At 37.0% G+C, this 25526-nt stretch overlaps 1 protein-coding gene and 1 pseudogene across 2 annotated transcripts in view; both read left to right on the top strand.

The window, feature by feature from the left end:
• SREK1IP1 (SREK1 interacting protein 1) overlaps nt 1-25526 on the top strand; it is a 232387-nt gene that overhangs the window by 2967 nt on the left and 203894 nt on the right. For both annotated transcript variants that reach the window (XM_021076777.1, XM_003359789.4), the window contains exons 2-3: nt 9474-9521; nt 24206-24349. In XM_021076777.1, the coding sequence (XP_020932436.1) occupies nt 9474-9521; nt 24206-24349 (192 nt within the window). The remainder of the gene's footprint in view (nt 1-9473; nt 9522-24205; nt 24350-25526) is intronic.
• LOC106506513 lies at nt 20219-24053 on the top strand (annotated as a pseudogene).

Raw genomic sequence — 25526 nt, 5'->3', positions numbered from 1 at the left:
CCGATTTGACCCCTAGCCTGGCTACCATAAGTCCTAAAAAGACAAGAAAAAAAAAAAAGGACAAAAGTGATTTTTTTTGGTCTCTGTTGAAATTCTCAAGTTTAGAACAGCATTATAGCTATGTTAACCTTCTTTCAACTCAAAATAATGGTTCAAAGTGTAATAATACTAAATTGTGCCATTAAGCTAGATGGTAGGACATAGCTAAACTGTTTAAACCCGGCAAAGATCGAAATAATAGGCATGACAGCACTGTAAAAGTACAATGCAAGTGCCATTAGAAAATACAGAAAATGTTAAGGTAATTTCTTGGAGGATCAATCCAGACAGTGTAACATAGAAAAATAGGGCTCCATCAGAAACCTTTTGATATAATTATCAGGAAGGACAAGAAGGCTCTTTTATTTTTAGGTATAATACTCATATATATCCAATATGGCATTTTTGGGGTGGTCTTGTAGTGATTATTATAAGGAATGACTATAAAATATCAAGGTTGCATTCCAAAAATTATAATCTGTCTCATCTACTTTATATTCACCTATTTCAGCTGTTTTTCCACAGCAATGTGTGTAATCTTACACCATTATGTAGTTAGCACGATGAAATGTGTACTCTTACTTAGAGAAATCATGCACTCATAGTTGTTATTACAGAAATGACACTTAAACACACTGAAATTCAAGGAGGATTACTTTCTTTAAAAACTGTTTTTCCCATTCACAGTTGTTGAAATTAGTTCTGATATTCATGTTAATGATTAACCATTCCCCATGAAAAGTTACCTGGCACAAGTGGCAATGTTAATGATGCAGTTGGCAGGAAAATGCTTTTCTCTCTCTCCCTCGCTCACCTTCAGTGAAACCTATACAGCCAAGATAGTGAATTTCCTATAGCCAAGTTACCGTTACATTTGACATATCAAAGTGAGTCAAATTCTTAGTGCTTACTATAGCATCTTAGTAATAGAAGGATTCTAAATTATACTCCATCCAATTTCTTTTCACTCCTAAGCTATGCTGTATACTCTTTCTTTTCCCTCTAGTTCTGTGCTGTACATTGCTGCTGAAATAATTTTCCTAAATTGTATATATCCAATCCTGTTATTCTTGGGAGGCAGTAACTTAATTCTTGACCCATGTCTGTGAGTTTTTTATTCCTTTTCAAGTAACTTAACTTTTCAGAGCCTCGGTTTCTTTGTCTCTATAGTAAAGGAGTTGATGACTAAGCTTTCCTTCAGGCCTCAACTATTGTAAAGCCAAAGCTCCCCATCTCTGCATGAATGGAGTGCCTGCTCCTGAATGCTGCCTAGTCACTCTTGCTGCTCTTTTCTTCCACCACTGCTGTCCTGCCTTCTACGTCTTCTGACCTGGCCAACTTTCCCAGAACCTCTCTTGTGCTTTTCTACCCACGTGCTTTTGTTGTCGCTGTCCCTGCTCTGCTGTCCATATCTACCTGTGGGAAGCTTTCCTGATCTCTCACCTCAAAGTTATGCCTGCCACTTCCTCCTGCTTCCTAATAGAGCTATATGTCTTTAAAGTGGCACAGTCTAGCATCCATTACAGCTGTGAGTGCGTTAGCCAAGATAACCTAGTATATTCTAAGTTTCCTCTGGTGTAGGAACTTCATTCATGTTTATGATTTCTCTCACATCTGTTTTAGAGTTATACCCATAATAGGGAAATAATGTTTAAAGGATTGATGATGAGAATTGATTGCTGCTGAGCAGAATCTAAACTTTGTGTTTAGAAAGTAAACAGACTAAGCTGGATAGCTGTCTTGCTTCTGCCTCACTAAATAGTAGATTAAATGTTTCCATCTTTCTTCCTTAAAATAGTAATAAGTATAGCCTTTTTCCTTTTCCTTTTTTTTTTTTTTTTTTTTTTTCCTTTTAGGGCTGCACACATGGCATATGGAGGTTCTCAGGCTAGGGGTCAAATTGAAGCTACAGCTGCCAGCCTACACCACAGCTCATGGCAATGCTGGATCCTTAACCCACTGAGCAAGGCCAGGGATGGAACCCCCAACCTCATGGTTCCTAGTCGGACTCATTTCCACTGCGCCATGACAGGAGCTCCATAGCCTTTTTTCTTTACATACTATTTGTATTTTATGAGGCAAGTGGATGAAACCATTTATACATAAATATTAGCTCTTTCATATCATTAAAGTAAATAATTCTTTGATTTATTTTTAATCTTCCTTTTTATGAAGACATTTCACCTATATTAGCTCTTTCATATCATTAAACAATTCTTTGATTTATTTTTAATCTCCCTTTTTATGAAGACATTTATAACTGAAGGTGAAGACAACTGCTCTTTTAAAATGTTTACATCAGGGAACTTATTTAACCTATTTTTTTAATGCAGAGAATTTTAAATGTCTGTTGTTCTTCCAGTTTTGCCTTTAGTATAATATTTGGGGATCCCAAAGAAAGGATTATATCTATGAATTCTTAATATAAAGCAGTAAAAAATTTAAATATTTGCTATTTTACTTTGCATTCAGCTTTAGTAGAGTACATACATATTATATAGCACCTCTATGGTGTAAAATCTGGCCACAATTTGAATTGTTTTGTCAGTTTCTGCTGTATTACCCAGATATATATATATATCTTTTTCTTATATTATCATCCATCATGGTGGATCACAAGTGATTGGATATAGTTCCCTGTGCTATGCAGAAGGACCTCATTGCTTATCCACTCCAAATGCAATAGTTTGCATTTCCTAACCCCAAACTCCCAATCCATCCCCCTCCCTCTCTCTCCCCCTCGACCACAAGTCTGCTCTCCATGTCTGCAAGTCCGTTTCTTCTATAGGTAGGTTCACCAGTGCCATATTTTAGATTCCACATATAAGTGACATCACATGGTATCTCCTTTTCTCTTTCTGACTTCACTTAGTACGAGAATCTCTAGTTCCATCCACGTTGCTTCAAATGGCATTATTTTGTTCTTTTTTATGGCTGAGTAGTAGTCCATTTTGTATATGTACCCCATTTTCTTAATCTATTCATCTGTCAATGGACATTTAGGTTGTTTCCATATCTTGGCTATTGTGAATAGTGCTGCAGTGAATATAGAGGTGCAAGTATCTTTTTGATTGAAAGTTTTGTGTGAATGGATGCCCAGGAGTGGGATTGCTAGATCACATAGTAATTATATATTTAGTTTTCTGAGGAACTCTATCCTGTTTTCCATAGTAGATGTACCAATTTACATTCCCACCAACAGTGTAGGAGCGTTCTCTTTTCTCCACACCCTCTCCAGCATTTATTTGTAGTCTTATTAATGATGGCCATTCTGACTGGTGTGAGGTGGTACCTCATTATAGTTTTGATTTGCATTTCTTTTAATTAGTGATGTTGGGTGTTTTTTCATGCGCCTGTTGGCCATACAGATGTCTTCTTTGGAGAAATGTCTGTTTAGGTCTTCTGCTAATTATTCAGGTGGGCTCTTTGTGGTTTTTTTTTTTTTTTTTTTTTTTTTTACTTTTGAGTTGTATGAATTTTAAAAGCAGGAGAAATTGATGCTATCTCTAAGGGTCACCAAATAATGATAACTTAAGTTAAAATGGAGTAATCAAACATAAAACTTAAAAGTTGTACAAAACAGAAAAGCAATCTAATTTGGGTCTAATCAAATTAAAAGTGAAAAGAATGGACAGAGGTGATTACAATTGATAATTACTGAATACAAAGAAAACTTATTTACTTAAGCCCTTTACTTTTAAATTTAAATGATTACAGAAAATATTTTTTTAAAAAAAGAAAATATTTTAATATAAAGAAAACTTTTACAGGCTTCCCTAAAATCTGAAAATATACTGCACAAGAGAAATATAATATTAAATTCCAAATATCACAGTTAAAGTTCCCAGTGGCAAAATTATTGATTTTGGAAACAGGTAATGTAAAATTTCAAGAGAATAAATTTAGGTCATTAGGACGGCTTGCCATACCTTTGGAGGCCACTGAACAACCTGAGGCAACTGTCGGGAACTTTGCATCCCTTTGTGTCACATTTTGTCATTCCTTTTATTTTTGTCCCTGTTTTTCCATCTTTTCTAAACTTTCTTTTTTCCATCTTTGCCCTACTCTTTCTTTTTTAAAAATTTATGCCAACTGCTAAGACATAAATCATATTCATATATGTTAAAATGCACAATGACAAATATACAGCTTGAAGAACTATATACAGATTTTGACTATTTCCATCACTCCAGAAATTTCCCTTTTGCCTCTGTCATTTCCCACAATTTCTCACTTCACAGCAATCATTATTTTGATTTCTTTTGTCCTTCTGTTACTTTTCTTCTAGTACCTACATGCCTCAGGTGAACCAGTGACACTGCAAACACTACCTAGTTTCATAGCTGGCAATTGGGAGCTATAGACGTCACTGATTCCCAATTGCTGAAGTATTTTTCTGAAGTTTATAACTTCAAAGCAACAAATATTTGTTGAGGACCACCTAGCCACCCTGCACTGTGCTAAGCACCAAATTTATACAAAATGCTGCCTGGTCCCAAATATAAAGAAACTGACATTCTCTACTCCTTTAAGTTGCTGGGAGGGGAATGACCCCTATCATTCAAGTTCAAGAGAATTCTAGATTCAGAGTAAGTCTTTGTTAACATTTAACAAATACAAGAAATAAAGACTTTTGTAATTTGTTCTGAAAACCATCAATTAATAGAATTTTTTGGAAAATTTGCAGTGTAGCTTCTCTAAGGAACTTACAGTGCAGAGTTCCTGTCATGGCGCAATGGAAACAAATCCGACTAGGAACCATGAGGTTGTGGATTTGATTCCTGGCCTCGCTCAGTGGGTTAAGTAAGGATCTGGCATTGCCATGAGCTGTGGTGTAGGTCGCAGACGCAGATTGGATCTGGCATTGCAGTAGCTGTGGCGTAGGCCTGCAGCTGAAGCTTCGATTTGACCCCTAGCCTGGGAACCTCCATATGCCATGGGTGTGGCCCTAAAAGGCAAAAAAAAAAAAATTACGGTGCAATCTTTGCCTTTTGTCAAAGAATAATTTCATGATAGCAGCTCTTCTTAGTGTTGGAGCTTGGTTTGTTTGAGGGAGGCTTTTGGTTTAGTTTTTGAGAAGGTAATCCATGCACACATTTCAAATTTTAGAGAGAGCAAAAGTTCTAAAGTGAAAGAGGTGTCTCTCTCCCTCCTGCCCTGGACCCAGGACTCCTTTCTTATGGTATCCAGTGGATATCTTGCAGAGATTTTTTTATGTATCTCTATATATTAATATAATCTAATATAATCTGTATTGTGTGTGTGTGTGTATGTATTTTTCCTTTCATACAAATGGCAATGTACTGTAAGCACTGTTCCACATTTTGTTTTTTTTCTTTATATTTTAGAGATCATTGCATATCCTTAAGTAAAGATCATCTTTATTCTTTGATGCCATAATTGATGGCTGAATTATTTCATCTCTTTTACTATTATAAATAATGCTGACATGAATAACTTTACACATAGGACAGTATGCATTTGTGCAGGTAAATTGAGAGGATTAATTCCCAGATGTGGAAGTGCTGTATCAAAGTAGTATGTCCCTTAGTAGTTCTGATAGATTTTAATCAGCTTTCCATGGGGATGATATTAATTTATACTCCTTCCACCAATATATGGGAGTAAGTCCTCCCCCACACCCTCTTTAACCTTTTCAACTTTTGCTATTCTGATAAGTGAAAATGGAATCTCTGTATAGATTTTAATGTACATTCAATTTATTATGAATGAGACTGAGCATCTTTCTGTGTGTTCAGAGTTGTTTCTATTTTTCTGTGTTCTTTCTGTTCAGTTCCTTTGCCCTCCCCTCCCTGTTGGTTTATGGTCTTTTCTTAATGATTTGGTAGGTTTTATTTATTTTTATTTTCATTTCTTACTTTTGTCTTTTTAGGGCCTCACCTGCGCTGTATGGCGGTTCCCAGGCTAGAGGTCGAATCAGAGCTGTAGCTGCTGGCTTACGCCACAGCCATAGAATGCCAGATCTGCGCCATGTCTATGACCTATACCACAGTTCACAGCAATGTCAGGTCCTTAACCCACTGAGCGAAGCCAGGGATCAAACTTGCATCCTCATGGATACTAGTCAGATTTGTTTCCACTGAGCCACGATGGGAACTCCTGCTTTGGTAGATTTTATAGACCGGGAATCATTGCCCAAATATCCTTCTCCCCAAGTTTTCATATGTCTTTGGAGTTTGCTTTTTGTGGGCTTTGCCATTCAAATTTTTTTATGTGGTGAAATTTACCAGTTTTTATTTGAAGGCTTTTGGATTATAGATCATGATTATCTAATGGCCTTTGAATTGACAGTAGAATGAACATTTCAAAGGAAGCATGGTCTATTACTCTAGCAAACTATAAAGAGGAGTGGAACAAAATACAGCATGGGAACCTAAGGTGGGGAAATGGATAGTTTGTTGGAATAAGGACCTCCCAATATAGTCTTGCTATTCAGTTTGCCAAGGATCTCAAGTACCATTGTATCGGCAGAGTTCTTGTTCCAGACAACAGAAACTGACTAGTTACTTTAAGCATGTAGGGAAAGATAACCAGAGAGCTCACAGAATCTAAGAAAAGACTAGATGATAAAGGCTCAGAAAATAGACAAGGGCAAGGGAACCCATAGCCAAGATCTGGCACAGGCCCAGACCTGGTTGGGGCTGCAGCTGCCAGTGGCTCCACTACCCCTAGAAACTGGGTCCTAACAGCAGAATGAACTGACTCCATTTCATTGTGTCTCTTGTCCAGATTTATTGTGTCTGTTGCATCAGATCCAGAAATCCAGGTAGAAGCATTTAGTTGGCCAGTCACAAAAACTATAAACAAATGAAGCTTGAAATCCTAACTTAACCAAAAACTGATGAGGAAGTAGCTGACATGAAATTATTTAGAGTTCTGGTTATATTTCCCTTCCATGTGAAAATTACAACCTTGTTAAAGTTGAACTGCTCTGAAAAACTTTCATATTTTGCTCATTCTAAAAATATGAGATACTTGAATGATGAGTTTTACCAATGTCCTTAGTCAAAAATGGCCTAATTTCTAATATATGCTGAGATGAGATCGTTTTGAATCTGTCCCTTAAAACATTTTTAGTTTGTTGTAGGAGTGGTAATGGTGCATTTAGCAGTTTTGTTCGGTGTTACTCAGTGTCTGTGGTTTCTATGGGAACAAACCTAACATTGACCAGGATTCTCTGAGTTTTTTTTTTTTTTTTCCCAACATGCAGTTATTTCATAATGAAAGAGCCTGATTTTATTATGAATCCAGTTTTATTCCACAGTTGTGGTACAGTGCAACATGTGTGTTTCTACACCCTGCAATAAAACCCACAGGTTTATGAAAAAAATGAGGTTGGGGGACAACATTCAAAAACTTCATCAGTGATACATTAAAAAAAAATCATAGGGACCTATTTGCACATGTTAGTTCATTAAAAGATACATAAATACTAGAATAAATGAGGCACTTCAACCTTTGAAAAATCTGAAGTTTGCTGTGGAAGTGGAGTTCAAAAGAATTGCAGCTTGTGAGTTATTCTGAAGTAATGTAGGAAGGTGATGATACAAAATCAGGTGGGAAGTTGTAACACCAGGTGTAGATGGGTACTGCTCACAGCACTCTGGTGAACTGAGGTCGCTAGGAAGTTTTGAGATATATCTGTGTGTTTTGAGGCTTTGGGCAAATGGATGCAGTTTTCTGTATTCACCTTGTATGTTTCATGGACACACGGCTCAAATTGTTTCCTCTCATATATTATGTTTATGTTTTTAAAACAAACAGTGTAGCAGAACTGACTGTATTTTTACTAGAACAACTGGATAATATATTTTAGGGGAAATGACTAATATTCGACTCTATAAAATTAAAGAAATGGTTTGAAAATTATCTTTCTTTTCAAATTAGCTGTATTTGGAGTTCTCTTCATGGTGCAGCACAAACGAATCCAACTAGGAACCATGAGGTTGCAGGCTTGATCCCTGGCCTTGCTCAGTGGGTTAAGGATCCGGCGTTGCTATGAACTGTGGTGTAGGTTGCAGATGCAGCTTGCATCTGGCCTTGCTGTGGCTCTGGCGTAGGCTGGCAGCTACACCTCTGATTTGACCCCTAGCCTGGGAATCTCCATATGCCACTGGTGAGGCCCTAAAAGAACAAAAGACAAAAAATAAAAATAAATAAATAAAATTAGCTGTATTTGCACTAAATGTACTGTATCATTAAACTAAGATATCTTAATTTGAAAGGTTTAGGAGTTAGATGCCCTTCATTAAGGAAATAGAGTAACACTGTACTGGCCCCTGAGTGGTCAATGGAAGCCCTTGTTGGAGGTTAAAGTCAGTTTCAGATATATACCTGTATCTATTTATCTATCTATACACACACATATACATAAATATACATATATACATGTGTATATATAAAGACACATATTTTCAATGGAATATTATTCAGTTATAAAAAGAATACTATTCTGGTGTATGCCACAATATGGATAAACCTTGAAAACATTATGCTAGGTTAAATAAGCCAGGCACAAAAAAAAAAAACACTGTATGATTCCACTTGTATGAGGTACCCAGAATAGGCAAATGCAAAGAGATAGAAAGCAGAATAGAGATTACCAGGGCTAGAGGGAAAGGGAAACAGACAATTATTGTTTAATGGGTACAGTAACTGGGAGGTTTTGAAAATTGTGTGATATTGTATAACATTGTGACTATACTTAATGCCACTGAACTGGTTAAAATGGTAAACATTTATGTTATGTGTATCTTATCACAAAAAGTCAGCTTTAATTTATTTCATCTGTTATTTGTATCTTCAATATTACCTGCATGTACCATTAATTATATAGAGATACTATAAATACTTCTAAACATTGATCAGACTGAATGTGTGATTGGTTTATTTTCTCTTGTCAAAATGTAAGTGCCGAACTGAGATGTTTCTTTTTTTAATACCCAGCAATTAAAGTATTTTTTCTGGAATTTCACTATTTCCTTTTTAAACAAAATAGAATTTTTTTTCCTCTAAGAGAAAGCAGAAAAACATTTGTTAACCTGAATGTTTACATATATATCTAGTCAATTATTTTGCATTTGTCAGACAGCCTAAGTAGTCTGGAATTTCTTCTGCAGTACTATGGGATTCCTGGATTGTTGATGCTTTTGACTATGTTACTGAATTCTTTTGAATTAGAGAAAAAAAATGTGTTCTTTAAGTATTTGTCAAGGAAATAATTTGAGTAAATTGGCTTTTCCAATGATTTATAACAATTATAATAATTGAGTACTCTTCCTAAGTTAGGTCAGGGATGATTATATTTTTAAGAAGTAAATTCTACTAGAAGTGGTTTTCTTAGCTTCTCCATGTGATGAAGCATTTTTAACTTGTTTATATATCTCCTAAAATGTTACCCAATTGTATTTCAGGTTGCAACAAGGACAATGTTCGAGCAGGCTGTAAAAAATGTGGCTACCGTAAGTAAATTAAATAATAGCATTTGTGCAGTGAATCTTTACCTTTTGGGGCAATATAATTTAACATCCTGATTTTAGGGCCCTGAGTGTAGTTCTTTAGCCCTGAATAGCTCAGGTTTGTAAATAATTCAGAAATCCCTCTGTCAGCACTAAATACTCATTTTTCTCTTCTACTATAGACGTGGTCACAGGTGGCTACATTGCTGGTGACTAGCAGAGATATTGTGGAGTACAAGTAAAGTAGATTCAGAAGTCTGGAGAAGGTATATTCCCCGAAAAAATACATAGAGGAATTCGCCTATGGTGCAGTGGGTTAAAGATCCCACATTGTCACTGCAGCAGCTTGGGTCATTGCTGTGGTGCAGATTTGCTCCCTGGTCCAGGAACTTCCACCTGCCATGGGCACGCCAAAAAAAGAAGTACATAGATACTTGTTCTATTATTCCTTACCCTTGTAGGTACCAGATGAAGAGGGGAAAACAATGAAAACTATATATGAAAGGCTTCCTATTTGTGAGTTAAGTCTTGGTAAGGGTGAAATTGACCCCAGAATTTCTTCTCACTGGCAAAAACATGATTTAAACAATCTCCACTATGATGAATGGAATGGAAAAGTAAACTTCAACATACGTGATAATGGGAGTTCCCTGGTGGCCTGGCAGTTAAGGATTCAGCATTGTCACTGCTGTGGCTCAGGTTACTGCTATGATCCCTGGCCTGGGAACTTCAGTATGCCTCATGCATAGCCAAAGAAAAAGAAATATGCAATTATGTAGTCTAAATTAGTACTTACGTAAGCAAATATGATTTCTCTAGGTAAATGTAAATTCCTAAAGCCTTGAAAACAGCTCTAATTGTAGCATTATGGTTCTTTCTAAGTTGTTCAGAGAATATGCAAATGAGCCTGCATTGTTACAACTCCAATTCATAGCAGTTATTTTGTAACAAAATAAATATAATTTGAAAAAAAAGTTTTCCATACAAGAACACATAATAAAAGAGAACTTGCAACATAAATCTCTATCAGAAGGGATAAAAATAAATGCATGCTGGGAAACCAGGTCATGTGCCTCCAAGCAAAAGCTGAAACCTGGCTCTATTGAAGCTTGCTCAGCTAGTAAAAGTGGATATATAAGTATACGTATCTTTCATATAAGTAAAAACTCCTGAAGAATGAGCTTGCATGCAAGCTCTGAGTATAATGAAATACTTTCTCTTTTTAAAATTTGCTTATATTTCTACTTGGTTTAAATTCTTTCAATCCTTGCTAATTTCATTGATTTACCCAAGATTAGGAGTACATACATAAGGAGCAAAACTACAAAGATAAGCAAAGAAGACATACATAAGTGAGGCTAGTGGTTCTCTGGGGGAGAGGCACACACAAGATTAGTTAAGGTTCTGGTTGCAGTCTGTATCTTAACCTGAGATGTGAATATGCAGATAGTTAGTAATTCTCTTTCAACTGTAAATATCCATTTTATATACACCTCTAGTGTGTATGATGCACTTAATAATAGATTGTTTGAATTTTTAACATTTAAAAAAGACAAAGTATTATATATATAAATGCTATACTCATTTCAAAATCTAGAATGGATTTCCCAGTCTGTCTACTAATATCAGTTCAGCTACTTAGACTTATTTTAACTTAAGACTTGCAGTAAAGCTGGAGTTCCCACTGTGGCACAGCTGGTTAAGAAATCAGTTGCAGTGGCTCGGGTCACTGCAGAGGCACAGGTTCGATTCCTGGCCCAGTGCAGTGGGTTAAAGGATCCTGCATTGCCACAACTTTGACAAAGTTCACAGCTGCAGCTTGGATTCAATCCCTGCCCCAGGAACTTCCATATGCTGTGGCCGTGGCCATAGAAAAAAAAAAAAAAGACGTAGTAAATCAATTAAAATTACTTTTTTAGAAATAGAGTATTTGTTGATCTAGTTTCTTCACTGCTATTTTATTTTAGATAATAATGGAAGCATCTGTAGTAATTTACTTTTTTTAGAGAAGCCAAGTAAGCAAACAGTTCTGACAGTATTGTCTTTCCAAGTATAGGGTCTTCTGCTATATTATTCAGATCGCTTTTTAAAATTAAAAATAGTTGATTTACAGTGGTGTGCCAATTTCTGCTATACAGCATAGTGACCCATTCGTACATATATATATGTATATATATTATTTTTCTCAGACTATCTTCTATCATGTTCTATCCCAAGAGAGTGGATATTGTTTTCTATGCTATACAGCAGGACTTGATTGCTTATCCAGTCTAAGTGTAATAGTTTGCAAACTATTAACATTATTCAGGGAGTTCCCATTGTGGCTCAGTGGATTAAGTTTCTGTGAGGATGTGAGTTCAGTCCCTGGCCTCACTCAGTGGGTTAAGGATCTGGCATTGCCGTAAGCTGTGGTGTAGGTTGCAGACATGGCTCGGATCTCATGTTGCTGTGGCTGTGGCACAGGCCAGCAGCTACAGCTCTGATTGACCCCTAGCCTGGGAACTTCCATATGCTGCAGATGCAGCCCTAAAAAATAAAATTTTCAGGTCTTTTGATTTGATGATTAAGTTATAAATAATTTCTAACTTGTCTCCTGTGGAAAAAGTAATACTGCATTCTGCATGAAATTTACATCTTACTGTTGGTAGAGATGAAAGTCTTATTAATGTACATGTCTTTCTAATAGAAACTACATTTTAAGATTAACTGTTATTCAGAAGCCATAATCTTTGTATTGCCTGTAAAGGTAAGAGAAAGGTCAACAAAACCCTTTGAAATGTTTTTAATCCCTAAAAATTTGAGTATTTGTCAGTTTTAAAAGAGTATTGTCTCTTATTGTGAAAAGAATGGTTTAGATTGTACAATTTTTAAAATTTTAATACTTGATTGAAGAATATTTCATTGTTAGTATGTTTCAGTAGCTGTCATATAGTTTTTTTAAAGTTTCAAGCTAAACATAAATGTGTTGCTAGATAACATGGATCTTACTTTTTCATGGCAGAATTTCCTCAGCAAAATTAGAAAAATGGTTGTTTCTGTAATGAGTTTTTATTTGAAGTTTATTTGGAGTTGGCAACTTCTGAATACTTTAAAGCTACAAGGACACTAAGCCTTTGTCCATGCAATAAATGTCTCAGGTAGTTATGATAGTTCTCAGAAAACATGCTTAAAAGAGCTTCAGTATAGTAGACTCAGTAGCTGAACATTCACTTACAACAGCAGGAAATAGAACATATTTTATTTAACTTAAAAATGCTCATCTATTGATACACAGTCACGACCTTTTCTTTGCCTCTGGGTCTACTAATTGGTGTTATAGTCGTCTTCTGAGTGGATATTGTATCTGAAATCTTTTTTTCCTTTTTTATTTATTTATTTTTTTTGCCACACCCGCAGCAAGTGGAAGTTGCCTGGGCAGGATCTATAACCTGCTGTGCCACAGGGGAGCTTCCTATATTTTCTACTTTTCATAGTTTATTTCTTCAAAGATGAAAAAGAAGTTAAGATACTTGTAAGTGCAGAATCCTTCTAACATTAGTTCTCAACTAGAGGTGATACTGCTTCCCTGGAAATTTGTGAAGATTTTGTTTGTTTGTTTGAATTTTCCCTTGCAAGCTGTCATACTGGAAAAGAGAAGTATAATATTTAATATGTAGGACCTCAGGATTATAAACATCCTTCAGTGTGTAGGGCAGTCCTAGACAATGAAGAATTATCTAACCCAGAATGCCAACAGCACCCCCTGTGAGGAAAAAGGTGCCTTTTCTCATTGTTTTAGGTTTTTTTCCCATATCTTTTCCAGCTTTCTTACCAATTTCTAATTTGAAAACTGCCTTCTAAGAGCAGTTCATCTAAATCAAGTCTTTCCAGAAGTACAGCTTTGTTTCATGGAAATGACTACTTCCCCCCCCCCCCACATTTATATTTTTTGGCCTACATGATACCATGTAAACAACTTTTGAAGCAATAAGTAACACTCTTGGTGGAGTAAAATATCAACAGATAGAGTAAAATAGTCATGAGCTTAAGAAAAAGTGAGCAGGAAGGTACAGTGGAAAAGCAGAATTGGGCACATCATAGAAGCTGAAGAAGTAAATGTTTTCATGATTGAGGAAAAATTGACAGGTATCACAGATAAGATTTATAGCAAATGGATTGAAAATGTTCATTGGGTTTTCTAGATAGAGTGATTTGCTTACCTTAGCAAGATAAGATTAAGTAGAATTATAGGTCATGAAACTGTAGATTCAGTATGCCTCATTGAATAGTGAGGGATAAAAAGGTGGAGAAGGCCTATGTTGTCTCTATTTTTCAGAAATTTTACGTGAGAAAAGCAGTGTACTGTCTTAGTCCATCTGGTGTGCTATAACAAAAGAATACAATCTGCAACAGAAATTTCTTGCTCACAGCTTTAGAAGCTGGAAGTCTGAGATAGGGTGCCAGCATGGTCAGACGAAAGCCCTTTTCCAGGTCACAGACTTATTGTATCCTCAGTTGGAGTAAGGGGCTAGGGATCTCTTTGGAGTCTCTTTTAGAAGACACTAATCCTATTCATGAGAGTACCACCCTTAGGACATGATCACCTTCCAAAGGCCCCACCTATTACTACCATCACCTTTGAAGATTAGAATTTCAACATACAAACTTTGGTAGACACAGACTTTCAGACCATAGCAGGAACATACTGAATAATTCCTAGAAGGGAATATGGGATAATGGAGTATTTTATATTTAAGATATAAGATGATTATATAGACTGAGGGGATATTAGAGATCTTGTAGATAGTGGAAACAGAGGTTATGAGAGTTTCTCATAAGAGGTATGACAAGGATACCTCTTAAGTTTGGAAGAAAATAGATGAGAAAAGGTATGGTTGTTTTCATGTGAGGAGACAGAGTAGGAGATGCTGCCTGGTAATCTTAATTTTCTTTGTAAATTAGGAGACAGGATTATCTGTTTGTGGGAGAGGCATTGAGTGGGCATTGAATGGTCCAAGAATGACTTAAGTCAGGCATTAGTTTGGAAAAGTCATTAAGGAAAGTAGGAGAGGAAGTTGACCAAGGACAAATAAAAAAGGAAATAGTTAACTTGTGTCTGTGCTCACATCCATGAAGGAGCGGTTATATTGATGCATTGCTTGGCTGCTCAAGGGTAGGGACAACCCACAAAAGGGTAGCTTTGACCCAGATTAGTTGTTTTGCAGAGAAGTACAGTAGAGGAATAAGAATATAAAAGAGTCAGTGAGGCTTATAAAAGAGTGTTCAGATGATCAAGAATGAGAGGTTTGATAGACTAAGAGAAAAATGAAAATATTAAGTGACTGAAGATCTTAGGTTAAGAGTCAGATCTATGCATGATTAAAAGGGAATAAGAAAGCTATAAAGATAAAAGTATAGTCAAAATATAATATTGGTGTTTAAAATTTCAGGCATGGAACAGTTCCAGGTGATGATGAGGAGCATGGTGTGGCTATGGCATCTAAAGGGTTAAGGAGGAGTTCCCATCATGGCGCAGTGGTAATGAATCCGACTAGGAACCATGAGGTTGCAGGTTCCATCCCTGGCCTTGCTCAGTGGGTCAAGGATCCGGCATTGCCATGAGCTGTGGTGCAGGTCGAAGACATGGCTTAGATCTGGCATTGCTGTGGCTGTGGCTGTGGCCGGCAGCTACAGCTCCGATTAGACCCCTAGCCTGGGAACCTCCACATGCTTCGGGAGCAGCCCTGGAAAAGACAAAAAAAAAAAAAAAGTAAAGGGTCAAGGAACTGAAAAATCCATCCCCACACACGGACTGTCCACCCAGGTTTATGGAAGGGCTTAAAGTAAAGAGCTAGTGTGAGCAGATTTCAACAATTTCAGTGGCTCGAGGCTATTACACAGCAGCAGAGGTCTGCATGAGAGAGTAGGGGACTATTTGGAACAGTGTTGAGAAGCCTGGAGGATACGGATAATACTGAGGTGAGCTGTAGAGAAGTGTCTTCAGCAAAGAACCAACTACTGCTTTAAAAAAAAAAAGGAGTTCCCGTCGTGGCGCAGTGGTTAACAAATCCGACTAGGAACCATGAGGTTTCGGGTTCGGTCCCTGCCCTTGCTCAGTGGGTTAAGGATCCGGCGCGCCGTGAGCTGTGGTGTAGGTTGCAGATGCGGCTCGGATCCCGCGTTGCTGTGGCTCTGGCGTAGGCCGGAGACTACAGCTCCGATTGGACCCCTAGCCTGGGAATCTCCATATGCCCAGGGAGCGGCCCAAGAAATGGCAAAAAGACAAAAAAAAAAAAAAAAAAAGTGGTGGAGCACTCTGAACTGGTAGCACAGTTTGTCCACCAGGGATTGCATGTTTAGAAGTAATCATAAAAAGATTGGGAGAAAGAGGAGGGATAATTGGTTAGGGCAGAGGAACAGAAAGAGCAATATGAAGGAGTTTCCATCATGGCACAGCAGAAATAAATCTGACCAAGAACCATGAAATTGCAGGTTCAATCCTTGGCCTCACTTGGTGGGTTAAGGATCCAGCATTGCTGTGGCTGTGGTGTAGGCCAGCAGCTGTAGCTCCGATTAGACTCCTAGCCTGGGAACCTCCATAAGCCACGGGCAGGCGAGGCCCTCAAAAGACAAAAAAAAAAAAAAAAAAAGAGCAATATGAGGATGAGACTTCAGGGAGAAGATATAGAAACCAAAATGATAGGGAAGTGAAGTTTGAGGGAATTAACTAGATTAAGAATTCAGATGTTTATAATGCAGTTTTTATGTTCTCAAAACCAAAGATTTTATGTAGAGTCAAAGCCTGTTAAAATTAGCAATTGTTAGCCTGGTCTGTACACTGTAGGCCAAGAAAGAAATGTAATGACACCCTAATTACAAAACAAGTTCTTTGTATGTATTGACAGAATTTTAACTGCACAATCTAAATGGAACTGTAGGTTTTATTTTTACTTGACACTTAGAGTTGCCATCTTAGCCACTCCTTGAATGAGGACAAGGGAGAAGAAGACTTTGCTTTTACTGGTATGATAAATGGTAAGAACCTGGTACTGTGTATTGAATATCTAGGTGCTAGGGTCTTCACTAAGCAGTTGAAAGATATAATTCATTGCACTTAACATTCCTAAAATCTCCCTGTGAAGTAGGTTTCATAGTCTCCATTTTTATGAACATTGAGACCATTGGTCTGGCACCTGATTGCCAAGGTATAAACCATAACTGGCAGCTGTGTGACTGAGACAAGTTACTTAACTACTCTGTGCTTGAGTATTTAGTTTCATAGAGTTATGAAAGTTAAATTAGTACAAATTTTAGATCCTGTGGTTTGCCATAGTAATTTCTCAAAATTGTTTTTAGTGATTATTGTTATTGTTACAAATCAGAACACAGGCTGAAGAGGATTACTCTGTTATTAAGTGGGAAAACTGAAAATTGAAATGTGGTTATTTGTAAGACTTTACACTAGGCCATAGTCCTTTTTTCCCCCATTTTAAAAAATTATGGTTAAATAACATATAATTTGCTATATCAGGAGTTCTGATCAAAATGGCAAGCTGAAACAACATAGAAAGCCCTCCTTTCTGTTCTAAACACATAGAGATACTGGAGGAAAATGGAATAACAATAATAATAAAAATAATCCAGCTTAAAACAAGTAAAGGGAGAGAGTTGCCATTGTGGCTCAGGGGGTTGAGAACCCAACATAGTGTTCATGAGGATATGGGTTCCATCCCTGACCTCACTCAGTGGGTTAAGGATCTGGTGTTGCTGCAAACTGCAGCTCCGATTCAGCCCCTATCCTGGGAGCTTCCATATGATGTACCTGTGGCCCTACAAAAAAAATAAAAAAATGAGAATTAAAGGGAATTACCCAGGTATTGGAAAGGAAAAGGAGTTCAAAGCCAGAACAGGCAATGATAGTTTAAAACAGTGAGGTCCATAGGCCTACTAGGTAGAATTTTATGGGAAACAGAATGAAGCTTTAGACCCTATGGTATGGTGGCATGTCTACAATAGAGGCTCTTGGTTAAAGCCAGATTCCGCAAAAAAAAAAAAAAAAAAAAAAAAAAAAAAAAAAAAAAAAAAAAAAAAGCTGTGAAGCAGAGATTAGAAAAATTCCATCTCTGTCTAAGGAAAGTGATTAGAAAATTTACTGTGCGTTTAAGTTCCTGTACAATGATAACTAGAAGAAAAAGAATACTCGAGAATTGGCAGCCAGCCCAAGCTTATACCACATTTGAGGCAGTAACTATTTTTCGAAGACAAGAAATTAACATGGCTCAGCAGTAATGAATCCAACTAGTATCCATGAGGCTGCGGGTTTGATCCCTGGACTCGCTCAGTAGGTTAAGGATCCAGCATTGACCTGAGCTTTGGTATAAGTTGCAGACATGGGTTTAGCTTGAACCCCACATTCCTATGGCTGTAGCCTAAGATGGCAGCTACAGCTCTGATTCAACCCCTAGCCTGGGAAATTCCATTTGCTGTGCAGGCAGCCATAAGTAGACACCTCCCTTCCAAAAAAAGAAAAAGAAAAAGAAAGAAATTAACATGAAAAATTGGGCTGGTATCAAATTAAACTTTAAAAAGTTAGTTTAGCTACATGTCATCATTAGTGAAACTATGTAAAAGGTAAAAATAACATGGAAAATTAAAAAAAAAGGCATGGGAAAAAAGAGCAGATAGGTATTCGGTTGGATATTGTTGATATTCAGCTGTTTGACTCACAAAAATGACAACTTCATATAATTTAATAATAACCAAAAGAGCACTAGTGGAATAATCATAATATCAGATTTTTGAGGCAAGAGCAGTCCTAGGGATAAAAAGATTAAAAAACCATCAACAAGAAGATAAAAGAATGATTTTTGACTGTGCTTATTAATCTCAAAAAATGTATAACAGAAACTGTACTCAGGAGAAATTGACAAATCTCTAGTGATAAAGGTACTTAAAATTATGCTATCAGAAATTATTAGACAAAAAAGTAAGATGGAGATTTGAACAAAAAAAAAGACATAGAACCCTCTTCAACAAATAGTGATACATATTCTTTTAAAATACATACCAGGAGTTCCCATCATGGTACAGTGGTTAACGAATCCGACTAGGAACCAGGAAGTTTCGGTTTCGGTCCCTGCCCAGTGGGTTAACAATCCGGCATTGCTGTGAGCTGTGGTGTAGTTTGCAGACACGGCTCCGATCCCGTGTTGCTGTGGCTCTGGCATAGGCCGGTGGCTACAGGTCCAATTCGACCCCTAGACTGGGAACCTCCATATGCCAAGGGAGCGGCCCAAGAAATAGCAAAAAGACAAAAAAAAAAAAAAAATACCTACCAACATTTTGCATTGATTTACTACACGGTGGGTGATAAAAGAAATGTCAGCAAATACTAAATAACTGATTTCACACAGACTTAATTCTCTGACAACAGTGTAATAAATTTAGAAAACAACAAAAGTATAGTCTGAAAACTCCTTATGTTTGGAAACTAAAAAGAACACTTCTGAATGATTGATTTGGAAAGAAGTTGCAACAAAGATAACTTGTTTCCAGCAGTATGGTAGAATGTCACTCTCTGTAAACAAATATGTAATATGTATTAGATATGATAAAGAATTAAGAATACTCTTAAATCAATTTTAGGAATATTTTCTCAGGTCAGTCTCCCAAAGCAACAGAAATAAAACCAAAAATAAACCAGTGAGACCTAATCAAACTGACAAGATTTTGCATAGCAAAGGAAATCAAAAAGAGAACAAAAAGACAACTTACAGAATGGGAGAAAATAGTTTCAAATGATGCAGCTGACAAGGGCTTAATCTCTAGACTATATAAGCAACTTATACAACTCAACAGCAAAAAAGCCAACAACCCAATGGAAAAATGGGCAAAAGACCTGAATAGACATTTCTCCAAGGAAGATGTAGAGATTTGCAACAAACACATGAAAAAATGCTCAACATCACTGATTATTAGAGAAATGCTAATCAAAACTGCCATGAGATACCACCTCCCACCAGTCAGAATGGCCATCATTTATAAGTCCACAAATAACAAGTGCTGGAGGGGCTGTGGAGAAAAGGGAACCCTCCTGCACTGTTGGTGGGAATGTCAACTGGTACAGCCACTATGGAGAACCGTTTGGAGATACCTTAGAAATCTATACATAGAACTTCCATATGACCCAGGAACCCCACTCTTGGACATATATACGGACCAAACTTTCCTTAAAAAAGACACATGCACCCGCATGTTCATTGTAGCTCTATTCACAATAGCCAGGACATGGAAACAACCCAAATGTCCACGGCAGACAATTGGATTCGGAAGATGTGGTATATACACACAATGGACTACTACTCGGCCATAAAAAAGAACGAAATAATGCCATTTGCAGCAACATGGATGGAACTAGAGACTCTCAGACTTAGTGGAGTAAGTCAGAAAGAGAAAGACAAATACCATATGATATCACTTATATCTAGAATCTAATATACAGCACAAATGAACCTTTCCACAGAAAAGAAAATCATGAACTTGGAGAATAGACTTGTGGTTGCCTGGGGTGGGGGGAGCTAGTGGGAGGGGTCAGGAGTTTGGGGTTAACAGATGCAAACTATTGCTCTTGGAATGGGTTAGCAATGAGATCCTGCTATGTGGCACTGAGAACTATGTCTAGATACTTACATCACGACATGACAATGAGAGGAAAAATTATGTATACATGTATGTGTAACTTGGTCCCCATGCTATACCGTGGAAAAAATAAAATTTAATGACATGTTTTAATTAAAAAAAATACTTGGATGACAATAGCCAAAGGAAAGCAGAAATTGTTAAGTCTTAAGGGTGTTTGCTGAACCCAGGGTTCTTCAACTTCTATTTTCATGGATTGTTAGGGTGCAGGAAATAAAGGCAAGGTGCAGATCCCTGCTCAAAATTGGTACTCTAATAGGAGATGCTCGTTTATAAATCTAGAACTTCCAAAGGACTTCATCCTCAAGTAGGAGAGAACTAGAAATAAATTCTAGCACATTAGTGAGTCTTTAGTGGTTTGGGAATTGAATTATTCATTACTATTGGTATTGGATTTTTTTCTAATATCAAATGTAATAATGCTGCATGTAATTTTTGTTTAATTTTTGTGGGCAAGTGTGTATTTGTATATGAATGTGTATGTGAGTTTTACTTGGTTATGTTGTTATTTTTTACCATCAGTCAGTCCTAGTCAAAAAATTTTGAAAGCTATTGCCTTAGAGAAGCCATGGTGGCATGTGTACTCAGAGACATGCATAGGTGCTCATTTCAGCATTACTCATAATAACAAAATACTAGGAGCAACCTAAGATCCTATCAGTAGTAGAAAGGATAAATATATTTTTATATAATGGAATATTATTCATCAGATGAAATTGGATAATTACATAATATATATATATATCACAAAACATATGTAATTGGATAATTACATAATATATATATATATATATATCACAAAACATAATATTGAATGACAGAAACAAGTTGTAGAAACACAGGTAAGTATAATTGAGTTTATGTTAAAAAAAAAATAATGATACAGTATGATGTTTGGGAAAGATAGACACCAGCTTCAGTTATCAACTTCTGAAGACAGAAAGAATGGAATGGAATTAGATCAGGGTTCCATAGGATAGTGCAAGCTCTCCAACTTTGTGTGTGTGTTTGCGTATTGGTGCACACATGGAAGCCTTTCCCTTTAGAAAAAATGTAAGTGAATATGACAAAGTGTTAACATGTGGGTTATAGGCACTTAGGTATTATTTTCTGTACTTTTCTGGTGTTTTTAGTATTTGATCTTTTTAAAATTTCATCATGCATGAGTAGATAACTGTTGTTTTCTTATAGGGAGAATCTGTAGGGGTGAATGATGTCAGAATTTAAATTTTAGGTGTTCTTTCAGAGAACACATTAAATTGTTATTACGGCCCCTTTAATTAGATAAAAGCTATGTAATTACATGAGTATAGTAGTCAAGCTGATAAGGAAAAAGGTATGGGAGTGGAATGAAATAGAAAATCCTGAATTGGATGCCGGCTCTTTGTTTCTGCTGTGGCTGTGCAAGAAGCCGAAACAGCTGGAGTACAGCTGGGATTGCCTGAGTGTGCGCTTGTGGGGTTGAGTCTGTGAGTGGCTGTGGCTGTCCCGGGTCATCGCCAGGGTACATTCCCCTGCAGGAGGTAAACTGCCCTCAGCTGAGTCTGCAAGATTGAGAAGAGTTGGAGTGATAAGAAGTTGTAAAGGTCTATCAAAGTTAAAATGTCTCAAGAAATCCAAGGTGGTTCTGTGGTAGAGATGCAAAAAGATGAAATGACTCGAATTATTTGGGAATTGATTAAAGAGAAACTCATTTTTCCCTACATGGAATTGGACCTGCAAGCTATGACTTAAGCATAGAGAATCGTGATGCCACCAATGACCAGGTCACCAAAGATGCTGCAGAAGCTGTAAAGAAATACAGTGCTGGTGTCAAGTGTGCCACCATCACCCCCAATGAGAAGAGAGTGGAGGAGTTCAAGTTGAAACAAATGTGGAAATTACAAAATGGCACCATCTGAAATATCCTGGGTGGCACTGTCTTTTGGGAAGCTATTATCTGCAAAAATATTCCTTGGCTTGTGAGTGGCTGGGTAAAACCCATCATCATAGGTCATCATGCTTACAGGGATCAATACAGAGCAACACATTTTGTTGCTCCTGGGCCTGGAAAAGTAGAGATATCCTACACACCAAGCAATGGATCCCCCAAAATGACATATGTGGTACATGACTTCACAGACTGTTGTGGTGTTGTTATGTGGATGTACAATCAAGATAAGTCAGTCGAAGATTTTGCATACAGTTCTTTCCAGATGGATCTGTCCAAGAGTTGGCCCCTGTATCTGAGCACTAAAAATACTATCCTGAAGAAATATGATGGACATTTTAAAGACATCTTTCAGGAGATATATGACAAGCAGTAGAAGTCTCAGTTTGAAGCTCAGAAGATCTGATATGGGCACCGGCTCATTGATTACATGGTGGCCCAAGCTACAAAATCAGAGGGAAGCTTCATCTGGACCTGTAAAAACTATGATGGCAAAGTGCAGTCGGACTCCATGGCCCAAGGTTATGGCTCTCTTGGCATGATGACCAGTGTGCTGGTTTGTCCAGATGGCAGGACAGTAGAAGCTGAGGCTGCCCACGAGACTGTAACACGTCACTACCATATGTACCAGAAAGGACAGGAGATGTCCACCAATGCCATTGCTTCCAGTTTTGCCTGGACCAGAGGGCTAGCCCACAGAGCTAATTCTGATAACAATAAAGAGCTCAGCATCTTTGCAAAGGCTTTGAAAGAAGTCTGTATTGAGACTGTTGAGGCTGGCTTCATGACCAAGGACTTGGCTGCTTGTGTTAAAGGTTTACCCAACGTGCAACATTCTGACTACTTGGATACATTTGAGTTCATGGACAAACTCAGAGAAAACTTGAAAATAAAACTAGCACAGGCCAAACTCTGAGGTCATTCCTCGGCTTAGGAGGATAAGTGTGTTTTTTTGGTAACTAGGCCACTTGGTTTACATTTTTCTTTAAAACACTCAAGGGTAAAGGCAAAATGAATTTTGTAATTTGTTAGAAGCCAGAGTTTATCTTTCCTATAAGTTTACAGCCTTTTTCTTACCCATACGCATATGCCACCTTTGTGAATGTGACAGGGGACTTTTTCAAATTTTATTTTCTACCGGTAGCCTAGGAATTGCTTTTAGTGTCCATGTGTACTCAGCTCACTGTCACTTTTTCCTCATCTCCTGATATAAATGACCAAAATGAAGAGCGCTTGAGAAGGGTAAGCTGTAGCCATGGTATTACTGTATAAAATTGTGTAAAGTAGAAATTCATTCCCTTCCCCACTTTCCATGGCCTGTGGCACTGGGTGGTTTTGACATCACAGATGTTTCATTACGTGAGGTAGAGCTGTCCGTTAAACTTGCATAAGATTTGGAATGCAGGGCCTGGCTGTAACTAAAACATGTGAAGACACAGTCCTTTTTGTAAAGAGCTCTAGCTTAACGTTTCAAAAATACCAAATATTTTTGAGCAAACTGGAGAATCCAGAATAAATACTACCCTGGGGTTTGTCCCCTGTTTAGCTCCTCTTCCCAGCGTCCTGTGGACAAAGTATTATGCTAGCCTGAACAGCGTATTTCATCCAAGTGCAATAATACAAGCTGCACCTTTTTCCCACTTCTGCTGGCCTCTTTTATTTCCTTTATATATATATATGTGATTTTTCAGAAGTTGATTGTAAACACTATTCTAGTCCTGTTCTTTATCTAGATGATCAATTTTAATTAAAATTAAGCACTAAAATAAATAAATAAAAATTTAAAAATAATAAAATAAAATCCTGAATTGAGAGTATTTTCTTTAGTGTATTGAAAGGGAAAATACCATAATTCAATATACTGAAATCCATAAGAAGTAGCTCTCCTCCAAAAAAATGCTTATTGAATTAACCTATTATAAAGAAAAGAAAAAAAGAAAAAAGCCACTTACTGAATAAAAGTTAAAACTAAACATTTATTATTAAAATTGTAACTTGTTGCTTACTATGATGTGACACAACAGAAAATATGTACCAGTAATTTTGTCATTCACCTTTTTTGTTTGTTTGTTTTATATAGCTGGTCACCTGACTTTTGAATGCCGCAATTTTCTCCGAGTAGACCCAAAAAGGGACATAGTTTTGGATGTTAGCAGCACAAGCAGTGAAGAGAGTGATGAAGAGAATGAAGAACTGAATAAATTGCAGGCATTACAAGAAAAAAGTAAGCAATACTTTTCCCCCTCTATCCTTTAAAAATGTTTCTAAATGGTTTTCTGTATCATATCATGCCTGTCGTTCTACTGGATTTTCATTAAGATAACTTTTGCATCTTAAATAAGAAGTACTGCATAGGTATGAGAATAGGCTTTGAACATTGTAAATAATTTGCCCAAAGTCAAACAGTTGGTCAGTGGTGAAACCAATAGGTAAGTCTCTTTCTGATTCCATAACCCAGGTTCTATTTTGATTTGTTTTTCCATCTCAGTAGAGTGTGTCACATAGTACAAAGAGTCTGATTTAAGATTTGGTTCCCAGCCATATTTGACTACTTTTTAGCATGTAACTTTTACCAAGTCACTTAACCATGCTGAACCTCAATTTCCTTGTGGGATAATACAAAGATCAGGTGGTTACATCATACTCATTCAAATCAGAGATCTTAGTAGTGTCAAGCTTTACTAGTCCAGTTCCTTCAGCAACAGGGATTTGAACTGCATGGGTCCACTTTTCTGCAGATTTTTTTCAATAATAGAAACTATAGTACTATACAAGCTGCAGTTGGTTGAATATGCAGATGCAGAACCATGGATATGGAGGACCACATATATGGAGGGCCAGCTGTAAGTTACACTTGGATTTTGGACTGCACAGAGGGGCAGCATCCCTAACCCCTGTGTTGTTCAGGGGTCAGCTGTAATTTCAAGTATACATGTAATTATAAGGAAGGGAAAAGTAATAAGAGTTCTGGGACTACCAATACCACCCCCAGGTGTCCCCTCTGGCAAAGGTTTACATAAAAGCTTTCTTTCTACATTACTTGCACAAAAGAAAGTCATTTTCATCTTGCAAGTCTCAATTTTATATCCAAACAGTTATATTTGTCAAGGAGCCATGCTTCATAAATCCCTAGATTCCAGGATTATTTACCATAAACAATTTTAAACAAACCAGGTATTTACCATAAACAATTTTAAACAAACCAATAATTTATGTTATTTAACCACCACACCTCTCCCCCCAAAAAAGGATTCTCTGGCTAGCAAACACTATTAATTTGTTTCCAAGAAGTCCGTTGTTAGCATGTTTATAAAGATATTTGACCAAGTTACCCTCTTTCTTTCCTGGGATATCTTCCTTTCCTCTCAAAAAGAACAGATTTTAGACAAACCATTTGTTTT

Source organism: Sus scrofa, chromosome 16, assembly GCF_000003025.6.
Source record: "Sus scrofa isolate TJ Tabasco breed Duroc chromosome 16, Sscrofa11.1, whole genome shotgun sequence".
NCBI classification, from domain to species: domain Eukaryota; kingdom Metazoa; phylum Chordata; class Mammalia; order Artiodactyla; family Suidae; genus Sus; species Sus scrofa.
This window is presented reverse-complemented; position numbering and strand designations above follow the sequence as displayed.